The sequence below is a fragment of the Melozone crissalis genome, unplaced genomic scaffold, assembly GCF_028551555.1.
Source record: "Melozone crissalis strain CALT ecotype California unplaced genomic scaffold, PUWL_Pcris_2 ptg000042l_1, whole genome shotgun sequence".
Lineage (NCBI taxonomy): Eukaryota > Metazoa > Chordata > Aves > Passeriformes > Passerellidae > Melozone > Melozone crissalis.
In genome coordinates, this window is record NW_026535820.1 from 45,197,389 (window position 1) to 45,218,363 (window position 20,975).

The 20,975-nt window shown below is 41.5% G+C and overlaps 1 protein-coding gene across 1 annotated transcript in view; it reads left to right on the forward strand.

Annotated features, from left to right (window-relative positions):
* The window catches only part of FBXL7 (F-box and leucine rich repeat protein 7), a 173,575-nt gene extending 153,859 nt beyond the window's left edge, over nt 1-19,716 (forward strand). Inside the window, exons 3-4 of the mRNA XM_054284977.1 lie at nt 11,125-11,736; nt 16,342-19,716. Coding sequence (XP_054140952.1) covers nt 11,125-11,736; nt 16,342-17,078 — 1,349 coding nt within the window. The 3' untranslated portion in view covers nt 17,079-19,716. The remainder of the gene's footprint in view (nt 1-11,124; nt 11,737-16,341) is intronic.
* Nucleotides 19,717-20,975: the final 1,259 nt, after the last annotated feature.

Below are 20,975 nucleotides of genomic sequence, written 5' to 3' on the forward strand. Positions count from 1 at the left end.
GAGTACCTTATGCTGTTGCATATAAATAGTGATCTGCAATTTATACAGAACCAGTCACAGACAGCAATTGGGACCTCAGACGGCAGGGCTGGGTTTCAGAGGGAGGCTAATGCCCCCTGAATGCTTCTGCAGTCACAAGTACCATCTGTTTTGACACAGTCTGGGACTGCTTCACACTGGTGGTCAGGAATCCATGTAACTTAGTGCAGTTGGGCTTGAGCCAGTTATATTTTTCTAGTGGAAGAAAGCTGCCAATGGCCATGTCGCTTTCCCAGCTTAACTCCCAGATTTCCCATAAACAAAATTTTAATCCTTGTGGTTCTGAGTAAGCACTGCATGCTTGCTCAGTGTGTTGTTGTGTGTGTTTGTAACAAGAGGGCTCTGCTCACTGTCACTCCAGGCTCTCATAACGTGACGTGTTTATTATGAAAAGCCTCAGTTTATGTATCTTTGTTGAAGAGATGCTGGATAAGTTAGACTGAGCTGGTGCTGTGGGTTTCTGCTTTGGAGGTCTATGTTTCTTTGCTTTCATCCTCTCCAGAATGTTCCTCTCACCCAGGTCCCAAAGGTGATTTGTTGGGGAATTGGTTTTGGCCAGCTCTTTGCTGAATGCATTTCTTTGTCTGAACGTGTAGTGGCAACAGTGGGTTTGTAAGAAATGCAAAAATGTGGATTAAGTGAAGTTTTCTACCATTCCTTCAAAAAGCCCTGGAGACCAGCTTTGTTTTTCTCAGTTTGGCCATGTATCAGAAGGGAGGAGGGATGCAACCCTAGAAACAAGGTATTTGCCCTCAAAACATGAGAGTGCCTGCCAGGATACTAGCAGGTGCTTTTGAAGGAATCTCATTCCTGGAAAAGAAAATAAGCTTTGAAAACTGAGGTGTAAATGGATCTGAGCTGATCAGGAGCAGGTGTTGCAGGTCAGCCTTTAGTTACACTTTGCACAGTTCCACTGAATTTCTGTAATTCGTGGGCATCCTGCAGATGGATGCAGGCAGGCTCCTAGTCTGCAAAAGCATTAGTCTGGGACTAAACATATCTCCTTGCTAAAGTCAGGAAAACTGTTACTGCCTCGGTGTAATTCTCCTAGGGGACTGAAAAGAGCTCACCAAACTCACCCTGGAGTGAGCACTAACATGGTAACTTATTAAGCAGTTTTTTAAGAAGAAGGTTGTGTTCTCTTGTCTGTTGGCAGCATTTTTTGTTGCTGTTTCATTATCACTCACTTACTGGAGTTTAGCTGGTAGAGGGATGTGTCTGCTGCTCTGACACAACTCATCAGCTGGGACACCAAGCAGGCACTTGCAGGTATCTCATGGACAATCTGTAACAAGCTGGGATGAGCCAAGGTGAGTTGGGAATGGCTTTACCAATTGGGTTTTGAGTTTGTTTTCTTATTTTTAATCTAGAGGCATCTTGTTCTGTGTACAACTCTGTCCCATAATTTGCAGGTTTATCTTTTCCAAATTATCAGCAAAGAGTATGTTTTCAAAGCTTGAATTTATTTTAGGAAGCATATTTGTACTCTTCTAAATTACATTGATTTAATGCATCATGAACATCTGGAGAGAGACCATTTACAAGAGCATGTAGAGGCAGGACAAGGGGAAATGGCTTCAAAGTGAAAAAAAGAGTAGGTTTAGATTACATATAGCAAAAGAAATTCTTTGCTGTCAGGGTAGTGAGGCAATGGAACAGGTTTCCCAGAGAAGTTGTAGATGTCCCATCCCTGGAAGTGTTCAAAGCCAGGTTGGATGGAGCTCTGAGCAATCTCTTCTAGTAGAAGTTGTCCTTCTCACAGTTTGAGGATTGGATCTAGATGGTCTTTAAAGTCTCTTTCAACCCATCAACCTTTTATGATTCTGTGTTCTAAACTTGATGATAGGAGAGAAGCACAATTTTATGTCTTTAAATCTCTGATTACAGTTTATTCTTCTGTTTAGCATACTGCTTACCATTTGTTTCTCCAATTTTGAAGGTCAAATCGTGGATCCCCTGTTAATTTAAAAGTCGGTAATTTCTGAGAGCTGCATGCTTTTAAAATGCCAACAGTTGATTATGAGACAATGTTCTTTTACACAAATAATTTGTTTATGGTGAATATGCTGGAAACAGGCATTCTTGGGGGAATTATTTGTCTACTGCAGCATTTGCTACCAACTGGATCCAAGTCCTCTTGATTACACAACAAAGTGATTATATTGTCAGCTTTTCCCAGAGGTAAACATTCCTCTGCTTTGTATATTATTTTCCACTTAGAGTCACGCACATCTACCAGAACTGTATTTCAGAGTTCTGTAGGTCCCTATGGTTTTTATCCATGTGAACTGGGGATTTTGAAAATATATTTCTTCCATAAATATATTCCAGCAACTTGTCTTGTTGCTGGAATATATTTATGGAAGAAATATATTTTCAAAATATATTTTTTTTGCAATAATGTAAACTGATATATATTTTATTCCAAATTCTCCCATTTTTGGAAGGTAAAATAGTAGGACAGCTACAATTGTCTGGAGCAGCTGATTGGATTTCTGCATTTTGAAGATGGGAGCCATTAAGCAGTTGTTCCAGTTTTCTATATAAATTTCAAAGATACATTTGCAATGAGTATTTATCATTCAAAGATAGAGTAGGATCTGTTGGTCCCATCTCAGTATTATTCTAAGAGACTGATTCTGGCCCTGTGTGTGTGTAGCTTGAGAGCCACTATCAAGCAGTGTGCACTCATCCTCTCTACATTTATTTAAACTTGGTGTTAAATGAAAAATAAACAAGAGTGGATTTAAAAAGTGTAAAAATTTATATTTTTATGTAATGTAGATGTTGTCTAGTCAGGTGTAAAAATGTTTTACCTGACAAAATTTTGACCTTGGAGCATGTTAGAGTAACTCAACGAAAAGGCAGGTTATAGTTGTAAGCCTGTTTCACTGAAACAAGTCATTCTCTGGATAAATTGGAAAGGTTTTTTTTATATTCACCAGGATGGTGTTTCTGTGTTAATTAAGGCTGTCAAACTTACCAGGAGATGAGAGAGAGATGATGGCAGGATTTTTAGTAAGATTTGAAATTAAGCAAACTTGCTTTTTTTTTGTTGCCTTATTTAAACCTTTATATTGAAATATGTTGAAGGTGCTTATTTATAAGGATCTCGTAAAATTATTATTTTTGTTTTAACTATATTTGGTTTGCACATTTTAGAGCAGTGCATTAAACATCATGGATCCTCATAGGCGTGACAATCCTGAAAATGGGGGCTGATGAAATGCAGTGTGTCTGGTCCATTGATAATCCAGCCTTGAAAATCAAGCAGGGCACATGATTCCTCTCCTCAGAGTGCTATGGAATAGGATGGGAGATGATAACCCATGGTTTGGAGGAGGTAGACAGGGGCTTCTTCTGACCAGTCAGTTTATCTACATTAGCATTTTTGTTCAAGTCCAAAGCTTGCTTTTGAAATGCCTCTCCTTCTTACTCTGTTTTAGTAACCACCACAAGGTATATGAACCCAGTTACACTCAGGCAAAACTAAAGCCAAAAAATATGTTCTGGCAGTACACCTAAAGCACCAAAGGCAACCCCTACTGAGCATTCAGGATTGGGGATTAAATTAAATATTGGCAAAAAAATAACACCCACTTCCCAGGCCTGTGGATGTTGTGCTTTCAGCAATATTAGTTTTGCTCCACAGAACTCCTCTTCCTGGGCTGCACTCCCTGTTAATGTAAATATAAACTAGCTCAGCTGGAGGAGCTCCCTGGCATACCATAAAGAGTTGGGAGAGCATCTGACTGAAGGATTTAAGCACAGCTTTTACTTAAGCATGTGTGGAATTCATTTTGGGATACATATTTACAGAACATGGAAAAAATGCACCTTCCAGTCCATCTCTGTGTAATTCCCCGCAATGCTGCTCTGTGAAACCCTTTTCTCAGAGCTGATGTGCTAGTATCATCAGTTGTACTCAAGGCTAAATTATAATGCTTTGACTTCCTAAACTAATAGTGAATTACTTTTTTACTTTTTCTCCCCCTCAGTCTTTGTATTTTTAGCCTTGTTCAAAAATATGGGGATAAAATTAATTCCTGCCAAGTGGCAGGGGACAAAGTCAGTAGGGGGGAAATTAGTTCCAGTTTTCCACAAATACATTGTAAGGAAGAATTATTTGCTTAATAAAACTACAATGATTACTTCACTTGTAATGCTCTTTGACTTTAAGCGTCTACTGTGAGTATGCCAGGAATGCAAGATCAGGTCTCCAAATGTGTGTAGAAGAGTTTATGGGCTAAAGAAAACTGGAGCTCAACATCACAGGGAAGCTACACCTCTCTAATCCAAGGTGTAAAGTGTCACACAGAAACTGCTATGAGATGGCTACAGATTCTAGTTAACATATCCCTCTTCCACAATGCCTCTAGTCTTATACAATAGGTACAGTTTCTTATTACATTCTAAAGGGGGTTTTTCAAAACCATAAAAGGTTATTTCAAGTTCTGTGGAACTGTTCCTTCCAAGACCATGTGGATGTGATTACTTTGTGAGCTCCAAGGTTGCTTATTCTTACACTGACAAATCAAGCTCTGCTGCAGGTCTTTGCTCTTAAAATGAGAACTGCATTTTCATTTTAAGACAAGAGAATTGCATTCTCATTGACTGACAAGATCTCACAGGGTAAAAAATTAGTTTTTACCTTTGCCAAAGTGTTGTTGTACCTTTGACCTCAGTTTTCCATGTAATTTTCCATTTTGGCAAAAATAAATTGTCTGGTGAGAGGGAAGCAGTAGCTATAAGCCATCTGAAGTTTATTTGGACTTTTGCATGTGTGTATTGGAAACAAACTGGTGAAATACGGGGTGAACAAAATCATGGTAAGATAAGGTGGGCACTGAACGGGAGTCACACTCTGAGTTTTTGTCAGCTGTGATGATGTTTCAGGAAGAACCCTTTAGAAATCACAGAATATGCTGATTTGGAAAAGACCATTGAGTCCAGTTTTTGAGGAATTTCCTCCATAGAGGAAATTTCCTCCATAGAATAATTAGACCCACAACCTTGGTGTTACCAGCACCATGCTCTGATCAACTGGGCTGGTCTCAGCTGAAATGCCTTACAATATTTGTGAGCAGGTTGCCAGACTTTCCATTTCTCCCTAGGAACCATCTTTTTCAATTGAATTGGGACACAAAATTACCAATATCTAGAGAAATGGGATGAAATTTATGGTCCTGGAGCAGCAAAGTATTTGGAAAACTGAAAACTAACACACTCAGAGAAGGTTGCTCAGTGCTCAAAATACTCTTGAAAAACTAGATTAAGGAGAGAGAAAACACAGTATTCTCCAAGGAGACAGCTGGAGGGAAGATGAATGGTTTCCATAAACACAGGTGTGGAAAATAAATATCTAGGTGCTGTATGACACATGGGAGTCCCAGCAATATCTTGAGTCACGTAGTGAAAATACATCAGCCTTTTGGGACTGTTGAAATCTGGAAGGTTGGAAATGTGCTTTCCATGGAATATGGGTGCAAAGGGCTGCACTTTTGCCACTGCTGGTGAGGTTGGGTGTTCATGATGCTTAGTTCAGAGCATTGTGCTTTAAGATAGGAGAAAATGTAAAGGAAAAGATAGAGGAAACTGGGAATGACTAATAAAAAGAAAGGCAAATGCATGTAAGAAATCCTTATCGGGAGAGTGAAGACCTCTCATTCTTCACAAGCACAAGGAGAGGGGCAGAAACCACTCCTTATATGAGCCAAATAAGAGGAAAAACTTAGAAACTTGATACAGTGACAACACTGAAGCAGGCACCTCAGTGAGCTGAGTAATAGCTGCCCCTAGCAGTTAAAAGCAAGGCAGACAGGCACATCAGGGATGGTTTAGGTGTACTTAGTGTTCTTGGAGAGAGATGAGAGAACTCATCCAACTCATTCTGCATGTTCTTCATTGTAAAAGGCTGCAAAATCATGTGGCTATCTCCACTGGGCAACCCTTTCCTTCTGACACTCTTGACTGCTGCAGCCCCACACAAGTTTGCATGTGAATTTCATTCCAGCTGCTTCTTTGCTATCTCAGAGTCTCCAGTTCCTCCCAGCCTCCTGGGACTGGGAGGAACCAAGGTCAGTAGGGTAACTTATCCTGAGAAAAATGCCTGAGGATGTTTGTGATGTGGAAGATGCTCTTTATTTTTTTGTAGGTAGCACTTTTTCTGGAACTTTGTCCATACCCAGGGCTTTGGAAAGAAAATGGCTGGGTTGTAGCCTGCTCTCCTAGCTAACTCCTTTTCCTACTCTAATCCAAGGGCACAGAGCCATATTTGAAATCTGTCTGTCAAATTCACAAGTCTCTCCTTGACTCAGCCCACATTGTATCCCCTGTAGAAGCCTCTGTTCCCCTTTGCATCTCTGATTGTAGCTGCTACAGCCATTAATTTCCCATTTCCCCAGTCTCTGTAAAAGGAGTACTTACTTGGCATGCCTGAGGTTGATGGTATTGTGGTGAAAATGTGAAGTCTATGCCCACATTGCACTTAATAAACTATGTTATATCTACACAACACTAATTGAAGAGATGCTAAGTCAGTGAGGTTTTGGCATGCTGTGTAAATGCTTCTTGTGCATATTACTCTGCAGCTAATGTTTACAACAATGACAATTGCTTTTTATTCTTCTCAGCTATATTGACTTTTTCAGAGCTTGAACACAGTTTTCTTTATTTCTTGCCTTAGTTTTGCTAAAAACAGCAGTGGTGACAGGAGATCAACACAGAGGACCTTTTTCAGTTGTCTGATAAGAATCTCAAGTTTGATTGGTATTTGCAAAATTTTCATTTCAATTTTGTTAGTTTGAAGAACTCAGCATAGTATTCATTTCAAAAAAGACTCATTCACCATACCATAGTGGAAGGTGTGAATGAATGGAGTCATTCCTTAAGTGTGGAAAATGGTTCAATCTTAAAAAGGCCATGCTGGGATCCGGACATCAAGTGTCCCGTGTTAGTGTGTGTTGCTGGAGTAATGGAAATACAACACTGTTTTCTCTCTCTGGTTCTGAAATCAAACTGCATATTATTGTCAATGCCAGAAGGAATGGAGGTTAGATCTTGGCTTAATTCTTATATATTTAAAGGGTTTTTTGTTCACATATGTATCTATTAATTGGGAAACAAACTGGGGAGAAAAAATCCTTTGAAATAAACCAGATTCCTAGTGGAATAAGAAAACTCCCTCTACTGCATTTTCTCCCTCTATGTCAGCTTTTATGGTTCTGTTTCTGGAATTAATCTTTTGAGATTTCTTTAAAGATTGCTCAGAAATTTTGTCTTACATCAACAAACAACTGTCAGAGCTTGATCAAAGCTTTAATAAAAGGTATCTTGCACAGAAGATTGGAGACAAAGGGGCAAAAGAGATTGTAGGGAAGGAAGTGCAAGGCTGCTTTCTAATTTTCTTTTACTTTCTAAGATCACCAAAATTAAAGTCGCATTTCAGGCTTGTAAACAATTGAGTTTACAAGAGAAATGCTTGTATAGGGCGTGTGTGTGTATAAAGATGTGTATTGAGAACTTTGATCAGTAACTTCATTTCTACATGCAGGGTTGTGTTTAGTAATGTTACATGGTCATTAATTTGCTCTTTCTCAGACTGCCCCAGCCTGTTGGCAAGCACTCAGTAAATGGTGAAGAACAAAATTCTAAGGAAACTCCTAGAGGTTGAGATAGTGCTACAGGAAGCCCCTCCCAACAACATTAGAAAAGTCTGGAAAATGTACAGTAGACCAAGTGTTTTGCTGAAGTTTTAAATGCTAGCAAAAAGCTTTCCAAGTTTTTCCTGGCAGTAAGGCTCCTGGACTCACCTGCTATTTTTTTTTAAATTTTGTTTCCCCTTAGGGGTGTACAGAGAACAGTAAGCAGGAATACCTCTGTGTGGAGTTCAGCTGAGCTACCAGCAAAATTCCTGTCTGAAAGTATATTGCATTATGGGCTCAGCAGAGCAGTAATGTGCTCACAACTCCCTTTTTTAAACACACTGACACCACTACGGTCTTTTTCCTCAATGCTTTGTGTTGGGGAGACAGGGTGCATGTGTATGTGTCTGTCTATCTGTCCCTCTGTGTCCCGAGGATGGAGGGAGCAAGTTTTACATGATGCACCTTCAGGACTGAAGGGAAAGGAAATACAGGATGCACATCTGGAACTGCTATACTAATGAGAGAATTAAGAGAGCACAAAGCACGGAGCATACACATAAAACAGAAGGTCAGGCCTTTTTTAGCTGAAAGTCTAAGTTAAAAACCACATATTAGTAATTCATTACACACCCAGAATGTCTAACTATTGATTATTCACAGTGCCCAGGAGTGATGAAGGAATGCCACTTCTGATCCAAAAGCAGTGGAGATTAGCCGTATTAGCTTGGAGCACTGCTCACCAGGGAAGGGGGGAGAATCGTGGACTATGAAAAGCTTTTTTATGCTTAAGGAGAAATGGAAACTAATGAAGACTGCAGAACTAACGAAGACCCTACAGAAATTTTAAGGTGTTTTTAGTGATAACTGACTAAAAATGTATGTTTTCCAAATATGCCATGTCTTACAGAAGACACTCATTCCCAGAGGACTAAAATTTGTTTGAAGCAGATGTAAATAATTGGAACTTTTTGCTTTTGATTTTAATACTATTTTGTGGAATAGAAACAAGTGTTTCTTCTTTGGTTTTTTATTCATATAGTTTTGTTTTCCTTTTTGTTCTGGTTTGTGTAAAACAAGCAACCAACAGTTAACCAAGGAAAAGGCCCAAACAAATGAAAAAGTAAAATGAGAGGAAATGACAATATCAAATACATGTAACAGTAGAAGATACATCCAGCACTTGGGAAAAAAAGTGTATATTCTTTTATATTAGAAACATTCTTGTATTAAAATTTCAAAAAAGGAGCAAAAAGTAAAGGCTTTGCCACATATTCTGCACATGTTTAGCTTCAGGCACTGTCACTGGTTTTGGTGATAATGTGAGCGAGGTCAAACATATGGTAAGTCCTTGCAAAAATTAATCTCAGGGCCTGTTGCCTAAGAGGCCTGTGGAGTCAGTGCTTGTCTCCAGGAGCCTGGCTGCTGCTGGTTGGATTTTTCTCTCCAGCTGTAAATCTCATTTTTAAAATACCAGCATATACCAGATGCTTACCAAATAGCACTCTCCGATGCAATTATTTGCAAAAGCTGCCAGGGGGTATTAGGAGGTCTCAAAGGGAGCAGGGTATCTGCAAAACCCACTCAGCATGAAGATACTGTTCTTGCTCATAAATACACAAATCCCTGTGTTAGGGCCACATAGCAATAGCACGGACTCAGAAGCCCTTGGGGAAAATGTTCTTTCCTTTCATTTACTGAAACAGTGAATTTCTAAGTAAAACAAGAATGCATAAGAGGAGGAGGGAAGGAGCTGGGCAGTACAGGTTTTTCCTCCACAGTGTGAGAAGATGATTTTGATGTGTCTGCAACTCAATTAGGTGATCATGAGCGAGCCATTGGACTTTGTGTCTTGGATTCCTCAGCTAAATATTTGTGCCTCTTTCCCTTGCAGGCTCACTGTGGAAATACAGGCCTGTGGTTGCTGCTGTTGTAGGTAGTGAGATCAGAGCAGGCCCGTGCTGGGCTGAGTAAAAGCTTCATAGGGAAGTTTATGTGTTATGATCAAATTCACCAAAAATCTACTTAATTTAAAAACCTTGCCCAAATCCAGGTGTGCACATGTTTGTTGAATGCATTTCTGGCTGTATCTTCCTTAGGCTTATCTATGCTGTCACAGTCACACAGCTGCAGAGTCAGTGTTACCTAAGGGGCTGTCTTTGTACACTTCCTGAAAGGCCTGAACATTGATGTGACTGCAGGAGATGTGATGTGGAGAAAAACTTGGTCCTCTAAAAAATTGTCTGTGTGTGAAACTTGTTATTCTGCATTTCACTAAATTGTGGTTACTGTATTCATTTCTGGGTGGTGCTTTCCTTTGGAAAAGTTTCTGTTGATATCATACTGAAGTGGAGGGAGTGTGCTCGGCAGCAGCATGCATCTCTCATACACTGCTTGTATTTGTGTAGTATACTACTAAAATATCCTTAAATTCTCTAAATGTATTGCCCATGGCATTTGCTTGACTATCAAAGTTATATCTTAGTTGTCTTCCAGTCTTTTACTTGGGTTGCTTGGAGAAACTGGGAGCAGGAGTGGAAATTACTTGTAGGCGATGTCAGCACACAGGAAAAACAGTTTAAATAACCTTACAGCAAAGGTAACCTTTCTTAGTAGCAAAAAACCTCAAATTTTGTGCCTGATTTTGGCAACTAAAATGAACTAAAGAAGGTAAAGAAGTAGCATATTGTTTTGGGGAGTTGAGTTGACTGCTTCCAATGTGACAAATAGCTCTAGCAAAAAGTGTGTAAATATTGTATAACAATTCTCCAACAAGTTTCCAGGCATGCTGTTTCTTCATTTGTTATTTTTCTGGGCTTTTTTTTTTTCTCCCAAAAAGTTTGCTTTAGTGCATTGGAAAGGAGTGTTTTCTGTGTGCACATGAAGAACTATGCACTGGGTTCTTGGGTGAACTGAGTTTCAGTTTGCATGACTGAATTAGAGAAATTAACTTTTCTGATGACACATTGAAAATAAGTGTATGGAGTTGAGCTTTTCCCATCTGCCCAGATCTGGTGAAAGAAGCAGTATTTGCCTTGTGAGCTCTTTTTTGGCCTCCTGCTGAATGGCTGAAGCAGCTTAGAGATGAGGGACCACAGCATTCTCTGCCCCTAAGAGTTCACAGCTGTGTCAAGGTTATGGGCAGTTACTTTCTGCCAAAAAAAGCCTGTGACTCAAACATCATAATTCAATTCAGTGTTTAATTAAGAGGATAAAGAATAAAAATCCTTGGATTTTAAAAAATCCTTCCGCTGCTGTCTCCTTTTCAGGACTCAGAACTGCATCATCTCCTTTGCTCACACGGCTTTTGAAATATGTTTTCTCACTCTGACTGCTTAACCCCCAACAAACTCCGAAGTCCATCGTACTCCATTAGCAAATGGGCTAGCAGGGTGCTGTGCTGTGCAGAGAGCTAATTGGAATTGTGTATTCTATCTTCCAGATTCTGACCTGAGCATGCGAACGCTCAGCACACCCAGTCCAGCATTAATATTTCCACCGAATTCCCCTGGCTTCCAAAATGGCAGAGGTTCGTCGACGTCCTCGTCCTCAGTCACTGGGGAAACCGTTGCCATGGTCCACTCGCCGCCTCCCACCCGTCTCACCCATCCCCTCATCCGGCTGGCATCCAAGCACCAGAAGGAGCAGGCCAACATAGACCGGCTGCCCGACCACGCCATGATCCAGATCTTCTCCTTCCTGCCCACCAACCAGCTGTGCCGCTGCGCCCGCGTGTGCCGCCGCTGGTACAACCTGGCCTGGGACCCGCGGCTCTGGAGGACAATTCGCCTCACTGGCGAGACAATCAACGTGGACAGGGCTCTCAAAGTGCTGACGCGGAGGCTTTGTCAGGATACCCCCAACGTCTGTCTCATGTTGGAGACGGTAATTGTTAGTGGCTGCAGGCGGCTCACAGACAGAGGACTCTACACCATTGCCCAGTGCTGCCCTGAACTGCGGAGGCTGGAGGTGTCTGGCTGCTACAACATCTCCAATGAGGCAGTCTTCGATGTCGTGTCACTGTGCCCAAACCTGGAACACCTGGATGTGTCAGGTAACAGGGAATGTTCCAATACAGGTGCTTTTGATGTTTGTCAAACTCCATAACTGCACGCTTATCCTTTCTGTGTTGTCTTTCAAAGTAGGAATGCTTGTCTCCTAACAGAGTGCCTGTGGGACAGGCACCACTAAAATCTCAGCGCCCCTAATGCCAGCAACACCTCTGGAGTGGCCAGGCCTCTTCTAAAGGAAGTGAGCTAGCAGAGATGGCCTGTTCAAATGGCACAAGGAGTTCTTACAGATTTCTATAGGCACAAAGCACCCATTAGAAGGGCCCACACTGTAGTCAGTGCTACGTCATGTGGTGAAGCCTAGTCACTTCAGCAAAATTTGTTTTATCTTTTTCACACACATGTATATGTAGATTGTATATAGATAATGAATACATCTGTAATCTGGTAAGTGACTTGAGGAGGAGCTCAGAAAAAGTGTTAGGCTTTTTTTCTGGGTATTAATATCTGTTGTCATCCCTAGCTTCAAGGTCCTCTTGTTTCCATTGCTATTTTAACAAGACTTAGCCAGCTTTAACTTTTTTTCTCTTTTCTTCCTTTTTTTTTTTTTTTTTTTTTTTTATGTAAAGCTGCCCTTGCAGATGTTTAGATCAGCAGAAATGTTTTAGACAATTTTCTTCAAGCCTGCTCTGGGGAAACAAGATGTTTTTTCCCAAGGTCAGCTGCACAGAAGTTCTTCTCTGCAAATAGGTTGGCGCTTAATGGAAAGGATGCAGCCAAGCAGAGCACTGAAGTAAATTTGCTGCTCAACATTTACATTGTGATCTCATCTGTTATCAGTCTAATGCCGTCATAAATCAGCCAAACCAGGTTTGCCATTGCAGAGGTACCAGTGGCAACAAGAAAGATGAAGACAGGGGATTAAACAACAGGGGATAGAAAGTGATGCTATTGAGTCATTGGTACCAGATGCTTTTTCCAAGGCTGCCTATCTGGTATACACTGATTTGCATTCTCTTCTCTGCCTTTTAATTTTTTTTTTAAGCTGATTTACCCAACTCTCTCACCCCATTCTTAGGATGGCAGAATGTCATAGAAGGCATCAAAACAAATATCAATAAATCAGAATTATGCCCTTTTTGTGATTGCTTTCTAAAACCACAAGGCAATAAGGAATCTATGGAACTCCACAGGTGTTTATTCACAGTGCCCTTGTGTATGAATTACTTGTTGTTGGTACACACTGACATTAGTTCTGGATTGCTGATCACACATCCAGGCTGAAGCATCTCTAGTGCCAGGAAAAAAATGTATGTACCTGTGTGGTTTAGACTTAGAGCTTTGGAACTCACAGCCTGAGTGTACCTGGGGGCTTGTAGGTGGTTGAAAATGCTTTTGGTCCACAGCTCTTATTTATGGATGTGCTATAGAACAAAGGTGACTTTTTCAAAGGCAGGGAAAAGAAAAAGATTATACCAGGCCTTGAAATAGGTTCTTTTGGGGTCTGTCTTCATTTGTGGCTTTCCCAACTGTCTTACTGTCAGACCCAGAAGGCAGAGTCTGTCCCTAAGAGCTCATCAGTTTGGTATAAAGTGTGCAGAGGTCAAATAAAATTCCTTTCTCCCTTCAATTTTGTCTCATCAATGAGATATGAAAGTAATTTTAATTTCTTTTTCTCCTAAGCTGTTCTTTCCATTTGGAGCACGTGAGGAAGAAATCCTACTTTTGAACATGCTCAGAAGTCAGGATGTTGGGGTTTGGATATAGCTTTTGCTTCATGTACCATATGAATTGAGGATAATCAGTCTCCAAGCTCTTGTTTTGAGTCCACTTTTTTCATTCTGATGTGGGTAATTTTGGAGGATGTTTGGGAAAGAGGATTCCATTTTCCTGTTCTTCTCTCTGTAGTTACTAGGACAAGGCTTGTACCTACATGCTCAAGGAATTCTCAGGACTGAAGTGTTTCACTGGTTTGGTTCCATACTGGGCAAGAGGACGTTGGGGTGTGTGTTGGGGGGGTGATGCTAGCTGCTAGTTAATTAAATCCCAGTTCACAGTTGTACATCTAGTTGAATCCTTTTTCCCTTTGGATGGCTACTTGGCAGCAAAAACTTACCAAAATCTTTAATGTCAAAACCAGATGTTTGTATTAACTTTAGGAGCTTTCCGCAATGTAAGTTCTGTCACTGTCAGCATCCACTTTGTGGGCAGGTCTGAGATATTGCTAGAAGTTGGTTGAGCTTGACTGCAAGTTATTATCTAGCACTCTAGCCAATATGTTTTTCCTGTCTGTTTGGACGTTTCTCCTCCCTTTTAGAAATCATACTTTATGGAAAATCATACTTTATGGAAAATCCTGTCACAAGAGCTTTATTTTTACACTTGGTGTTATTTAGGACAGAAAAATTGTTGCAGACCCAGGAACCTGTCATTTTGCCTAAAAATCAGTCAGTTCTGTATCGGCATGGACTCATTTTTCTGGTGAAACTGTTTTGAATATCCTTCCCATGAAATGTTTTACAGTGTAGCCAAAGTAACTAGACATGGCAGTGCTGAGCTTGACAAAACCGTGATCGCACGACTGGTGTATGCAACTCCAGCCCTGCTGAGAGACTTCTGACCCGTTCACTTTCTAATTATGGTCATTAAACCTTCTTGGACTCTCAGCAGACAGAATGTTCTCCTTGGCCTCATGGATGCATCATTCTCATTAAGCTGGATTTAAATTTGAATTCTGGTCAGAATATAAAATATCCAGACTGACTTTTTAATCTAGCAACCTCCTCAGCCAAATGCAACAGTAGCAGCTACATCAGGTGCAGCAGAGCTCTGCCTAGGTGCCAGCTTCTACTGTGAAACTCCTTTCATCCATTTTGTATCACCTACTTCGAAGAATACACTAGAGGTGAATTTTTTACACCATTAGTATTGTTGTCCTTCCCTTTAAAAAAATCCTTTGTGTTACTGAGCGTGTATATACCTGAAGGTGAAAGTATTTCCAGAGATTGCTCCAGAGCATAGACCGATCCAAAACAGTCTGAAGAGAAAATAGCATTCAGTTTTAAGATGTTTGTTGAACAGAGTGTTTTACTTCAAGGTCTTTCTTCTGCATGATCTGTGGGCAATTTGCCTGTTTAATTGTGTGAGGCCTAAGGTAAACTTTGCCTCTCTTCAAGTGAATTTGAAATCCAAATTAAAGATCCAGCATGAATTTAAATGATGAATGTAGAAATCTAGTTGCAAGTGGCAAAGTGTTTCAAGTCCATATCCCACACTTCTGACAGCATTTGTGTGAGTCCACACTGCCATCTCAAGTGATATTTTTCCTTTTTGCTTTTAAGAGCTGAAGCATATTCATACCTTCCACTAAGTCTCTGAATGACAACCCCTAATAGCAAGTGGCATAGCTTTGGGTCATGTAAGTTTTAGAGGCAGTCTCCAGACATCATCATGCTCTTTAATTCCACACTACAGTATTTTGCAGAGTTTCTGATACATGGAGCTCTAAGGTCATCGCTTTTTATGAGTCACTTCATACTGCTTGGCCAGCGTTCCAGCAATACAGAAAAGGTCTTTTTATTTCTACCTGGGGGCACCTCTTTGAGCATAACCTGCAGAAATTCTCTGAGTAGCCATTTATGGCTAAAACTGTTGGGCCTTAATCACTAATGGGTAGACTCTCATTTCTTGCAGCTGTTTCTAGCTATGCTAATGCAAAGTGCCCAGCTGAACTTGGCACAGTTTAAGAATTTCCCTGAGAAGCCTAAGACTGCCAGTTTGCACTGCAGCAGAAACCACACTTTCCAAAAAAAGCTTTCACTCTCCACTATGCAATGAGTTGAGGTTAAAAAGGGGGAAAGTCTGTGTGTATTTTTCCCTTTAATCTAGTTCTTTGTCTTTCCTTGCAAGGTCTGGTGTTTCTCCTCCAGTCTAGTTACCTCCATTCATGGCCAGACTTTCTCATTGGACACAATCCTTTTCTTTGTCTGTCCGTGTCCTGGCATGCCCTTATTAGTCTGTTGACTTCCACCAGTTCTCTCCATTCTCCTTAGGTTATCCAAATCTCCACCCTTCTGCAAGCACACAGTTGTGCCATAGTTTCCATCCTTCCCACATTGCAGGCTTGGGGCTGGATTCACATCTGTTCTCCAAATGCTTGGGGCAGGGGAGGAGGGGAAAGGGAGCAGGGTTGTGTTTTCCATAATGAGTTTGGATGGCGAAAGAGCCTCTGATGTTGGTTTGCAAATTCAGCCAGTCAGCAATGAGACTGATCGAAAAACTGCATTGGTTGTCACGTAGTATCCTTTTCTCTGGCTGTCACTGGGTTCATATTGCAGTAACAGATCATAGGCTGTCCCCAGATAGACCCAGGAGCACCATTTCACATGTGGGATATGGACAAAATCAGTCTATTGCTTTCCAGGGCTCCCAATCTCAAAGTAATTTCACTGTCTCCCGTGGAAGTTATTGTTTCCTCTGGTGTGGAGACTCAGCCCAGCAAATCAGAGCAGTCAGTCAGGGTGATTCCACTCTTTCAACGTGAGGATACCTTCATCAAATCTAGCACACCACTCCACACCCGCCTTTCTGGTCCTGCTGTGTGCTTTGTTTTTACTGCTTGCTTAAACTCGCTGTGTTTTTCCACCTAGGCTGCTCCAAAGTAACATGCATCAGTCTGACCCGCGAGGCCTCCATCAAGCTGTCTCCCTTGCATGGGAAGCAAATCTCCATCCGCTACTTGGACATGACAGACTGCTTCGTCCTGGAGGACGAAGGACTGCACACCATTGCCGCCCACTGCACTCAGCTGACCCACCTGTACCTGCGCCGCTGCGTGCGCATCACCGACGAGGGCCTGCGCTACCTGATGATTTACTGCACATCCATCAAGGAACTGAGTGTGAGTGACTGCCGTTTCGTCAGCGACTTCGGCATGCGCGAGATCGCCAAGCTGGAGTCGCGCCTGCGCTACCTGAGCATCGCTCACTGCGGCCGCATCACGGACGTGGGCATCCGATACATCGCCAAGTACTGCAGCAAGCTGCGCTACCTCAACGCGCGGGGCTGCGAGGGCATCACGGACCACGGCGTGGAGTACCTCGCCAAAAATTGCACAAAACTCAAATCGCTAGACATTGGCAAGTGCCCTCTGGTCTCAGACACCGGCCTGGAGTTTCTAGCCCTCAACTGCTTCAACCTGAAGCGCCTGAGCCTGAAATCCTGTGAGAGCATCACCGGGCAGGGCCTGCAGATTGTAGCTGCCAACTGTTTTGACCTGCAGATGTTGAACGTGCAGGACTGCGAAGTCTCTGTGGATGCTCTGCGATTCGTTAAACGACATTGCAAACGCTGTATTATAGAGCACACCAACCCTGCTTTCTTCTGAAGGGACACCCCACACCTGTCATTGCAATGCAGTATTAAAAACACTGATGTATAATAACACATGCTCCCATAATCAGTAATGCTGTCTTTTCTGTCGCTCACGGGAGTCAGTTTTTTTCCTACCTTATGGGTGAGGGGTTTTCTAGAAGACTATTTTGTTTGCTTTTTGTATGATCACTTTTTAAGGTGCCGTGGGCCTCTGTGGAGAGGCTACCTTAATGCAAAAGCAGTGAGTGCTCAGCATCCCCGGTAGGGTGTCATTTCCATAAGAGCCATGACCATGTCCCAGGCTACAGTAGCTGCCTCCAAAGGAAATAGCACATAATCCCTCCTTTGGACATGCTACTAAGCTGTGTCAAATACATCTGATTTCTAGCTGTGCTCACGAAGCTGACTATGCAATATTGTGTCTGTATTCCACAACCTTTTTCCTATATGGCTGATAGTCATCCATTGTAATCCCTCAGGAAATACTGGGTAGTGTCCTTAAACATACTCATTTGAAGCAGAGTAAGACCTGCTGGCCATTGCTGAGCACTTCTGCGGAGTGAATCTGGAGATTGTGCCCATGTATGGGTTCTCTTGGGAAGCCCACCTCCAGGTCACTCGTGCGTCATCACTACTTGCCTTCATTTCTAAATTTGTCCTCTCCAGCATGTGTAGTACCATCCTCTGGTAGCAGATAGGGACTTCTGGCTCTGATAAGCAGTGATGTATTCACATGAGTGTAGGAGAACAAATGAGGTATTGGTGGCCTTGCAAAAGGGAAAGCCAGCAAACCAGCCTGAGAAGCTGCTGTAATTCTGCAACAAGCTGAGATAGCACTGTAGGACAGCAGAGAGGCTCTGAGGCATTGCGGAGCAGCTTGCATGGGCCAGTCCCAATTGCTGTGCTGCGTGGCTGTCACCAGGAAGCCTGGCTTTGTCCCTTTGCTGTACTTTTTCAGCAGTGTACCTTTGGCACCACCACTGGGTGTTGTCTGAGCAAACCAGGGACTTGCGTTTAGGTCAAGTTAGTATGTGCCTTAATACAATTGGAAACATGAGCCTTTTCTGTGGCCTTCCAGTTCAAAGGATAGATGGCTGATCTCAAGACTTCAAAGACATTAGCCTGATGTTAGATAACACCCCTGGGGACAGAGGGTCTTGAAGTGTTATTCACATTAGATTTAGATTCTTTGAGACTTTGGCTCTGTGTGTTCCCTCAGGCTGGAGAAACAGCTGCGTTCAACAAAGAATTAAACAGCAGAGTTGCCCTGTGACACTGGGAGCTCCTGGTACTCTCATGGTCACTCTTGCTCTTGCATGAGCAGGAGCGTTTTGGAAGTCCCCCATCTCATTGGCTCCTTCCCCAGAGCGTGTGGTTGATTCAGGGTTACTTTCTTCACAATTTTCTGGCAGCTGTTCCTCTGCATTTTCACATGTAATGCTCAGATCTGAAAGCCAGACATGTGAAGGGTGATGATATTTTCAGGCAGGCCCCCTCTGCCTGACTGACAGGTGAATTCATATGTTCAGCTCAAACACTCTAAGTGTCTCATGAGAAGGGAAGCGCTGTGTCTGGTTTTCATAAGCAGTAGTTCCATCATCTCCAGACAACACTAATAAAATCAGTGCTATGAAGTGAAAATCAATATGCCCAAGAAAAACACATAACTGCTGAGGAAATAATTATAACAATGCTCTCTCAAATTAAAAAAAAAAAAGGCAATGGTTTGGACATGTCCCTGGAGAGGGAACTTGTCCTACTGCTCCAAAAATTCCTGTAACTTATGTGTGTTCCTCCAATTTTGGATTTTTTAATATGCAGGATGGCATCAGCTCTGAATTAAAAATTAAGTTATACTAAGGCAAAGAGGGCCATGGAAAATGAATTTGTCATTGCTACTGTTACTGGTCAGTGACTAATATGAGGTGATCCCATCCCTTGGACAGTTAATTTCATTTTGGTTTTCCTTTCCATATTTCTAAAATAAGAGGTTCTTCTCCAGCAAGTAATACAGTATATTTTATCTGAGCCAGCTATACTCTCTGTTTATCCTTTATCTAAAAATGGCCTCAAGGAATTTAAATGTTGAGCCCTGAGGATGGTGGGATTTTGAGCCATTTGCACTCATGAAATATAAGGCCTCACTAGTAACATTTAATTGTTTATTAAAAAAAAAATCTACTTTTCTGGCTATGTTGAATTGAGTGAATAGTGCTATATGGTTTTTAAAGTTTCTAATGTTTAAATTTGGCCTGTACTGTACAAATCTCACTATAAAGCCTTAATTTGCTACCAAGAAATAAAGCAATATATTGTTTAAACTGATGAGCATGCAGCATCATTTGCACTAAGTGATTAATTGCTAGTGGAAAAGAAAAGATTAAATACTTATAGAATTCAAAAAGTAGGTGAGTGATTGAGCATATCAACCCATCAGGTAGGTAAATGACTATTAAAAGAGGAAAAAAAATTATTACGGATTATGACCTCGCCTATCTCTGTCTTTAAAATTTGATTTTCCTCATGTGGTTCTTCTTGACCCTGAAACATAATCAGAAACTTGAAGTATAAGTAAAAGGAAAAAACAACAATATTAAAATTGTATAAAAATTTCAGAAGGGCCTCTGCATTGGTTTAAAGACATGTTAACATATTTGATGAGAAAAGTAAGATGGAATGACTGAAAGGATAGAGCACTTACTGGAGCAGTGTTGCCCTTTGCATGCTGTAGAAACCCTTCTCTGGGGGGCACTGGTGGAAAGTTAATAAAGGTAATTTTTCTAAGCCAAATGTTTTTAAGTACATAGTCTTACGTGATCTGAGTTGGTACTCTGAGACTGCTACTTATTTCAAGAAAATTTGAACTTAACTTATTGATGCAGCTTGCCTGATTTGACTTTTAACCTTTTTCCTATGTCTACTTCCAAAATGACAGAACCAGAAAATACTGGAAAAAAACTGCACTGGAAAAAAACTGAAATAGTCCATGTGGAGCTGAGTTTGCTGGAAAAGTCGCAATGTGTGTCTGATGTGTCTTCTAGTTTAGGGTTAGCAAAGACTATAAATTTCCTGAGTGAAAACATAGGTGATGCTTGAACCATAAAATTCAGGCTCAGGCAGCGAGGCTTCTTCTGCTCTGCAGCAGCATATGGTGATCTCATCAAAGAAAGGCAGCAATGAATCACATCCGTCAGGCTGGCATGTTGTTTATGTCTTTGGAATCATTTGTGTCCTCTGGAGAGGGGTCTCTTAGAAAAGGCACATCCAAACTACCATGCACTGTGATTATAGCCAAAACTCTGTGTCTAGGTATTCATCCTTCCCTTGGCTTTTGTAAAAAGTAGAACTGTATTTTTCATATTAGCAGCTTGAAACTGATGGGAAGCGCAACACTTTTGCCTCTTTGAGCTGTGCTCATCTGGCTTCCTGCAGAATGCAAAACAGCTTCTGTTGGATGTCTTGAACTCAGAACCGTGGTCCAGACGGAAACCTTCAGTAGTGGTTTATGTGGTTTCTCAAAACTCCTGGACTTTGAACTGAAAAATTAAAAAGCTAGTAAAATATCTAATTTTAGCACTAGGCTTGAAGCAAGTCCAAACTCGTATTAAAAAGAAACGCAGTGATTATTTGGACTGCAGGCTGGCTGCCCCTCGGCTGCCAGTGTTAGTTTAGAGGGGAAAAGTTCTCTGGCAGAGTTGGTGCATGGCTCCTCTTCCCCCAGGGTTCCCCAGGAAAGTAACCTACCCTCAGTTTTTTGTAATTTTGTCAGTTTAGCTATTCATGCTGAAACTTCCCATGCTGGGCTTTGAAAATGTTAGTTGAAATGGTTCATCTGGTTCTGTAAATAAAGCTGGAGGAAATGTCATTTTGCTCATGTTAAACTCCAGGTGACCCTTCCTTTGAAAATGGT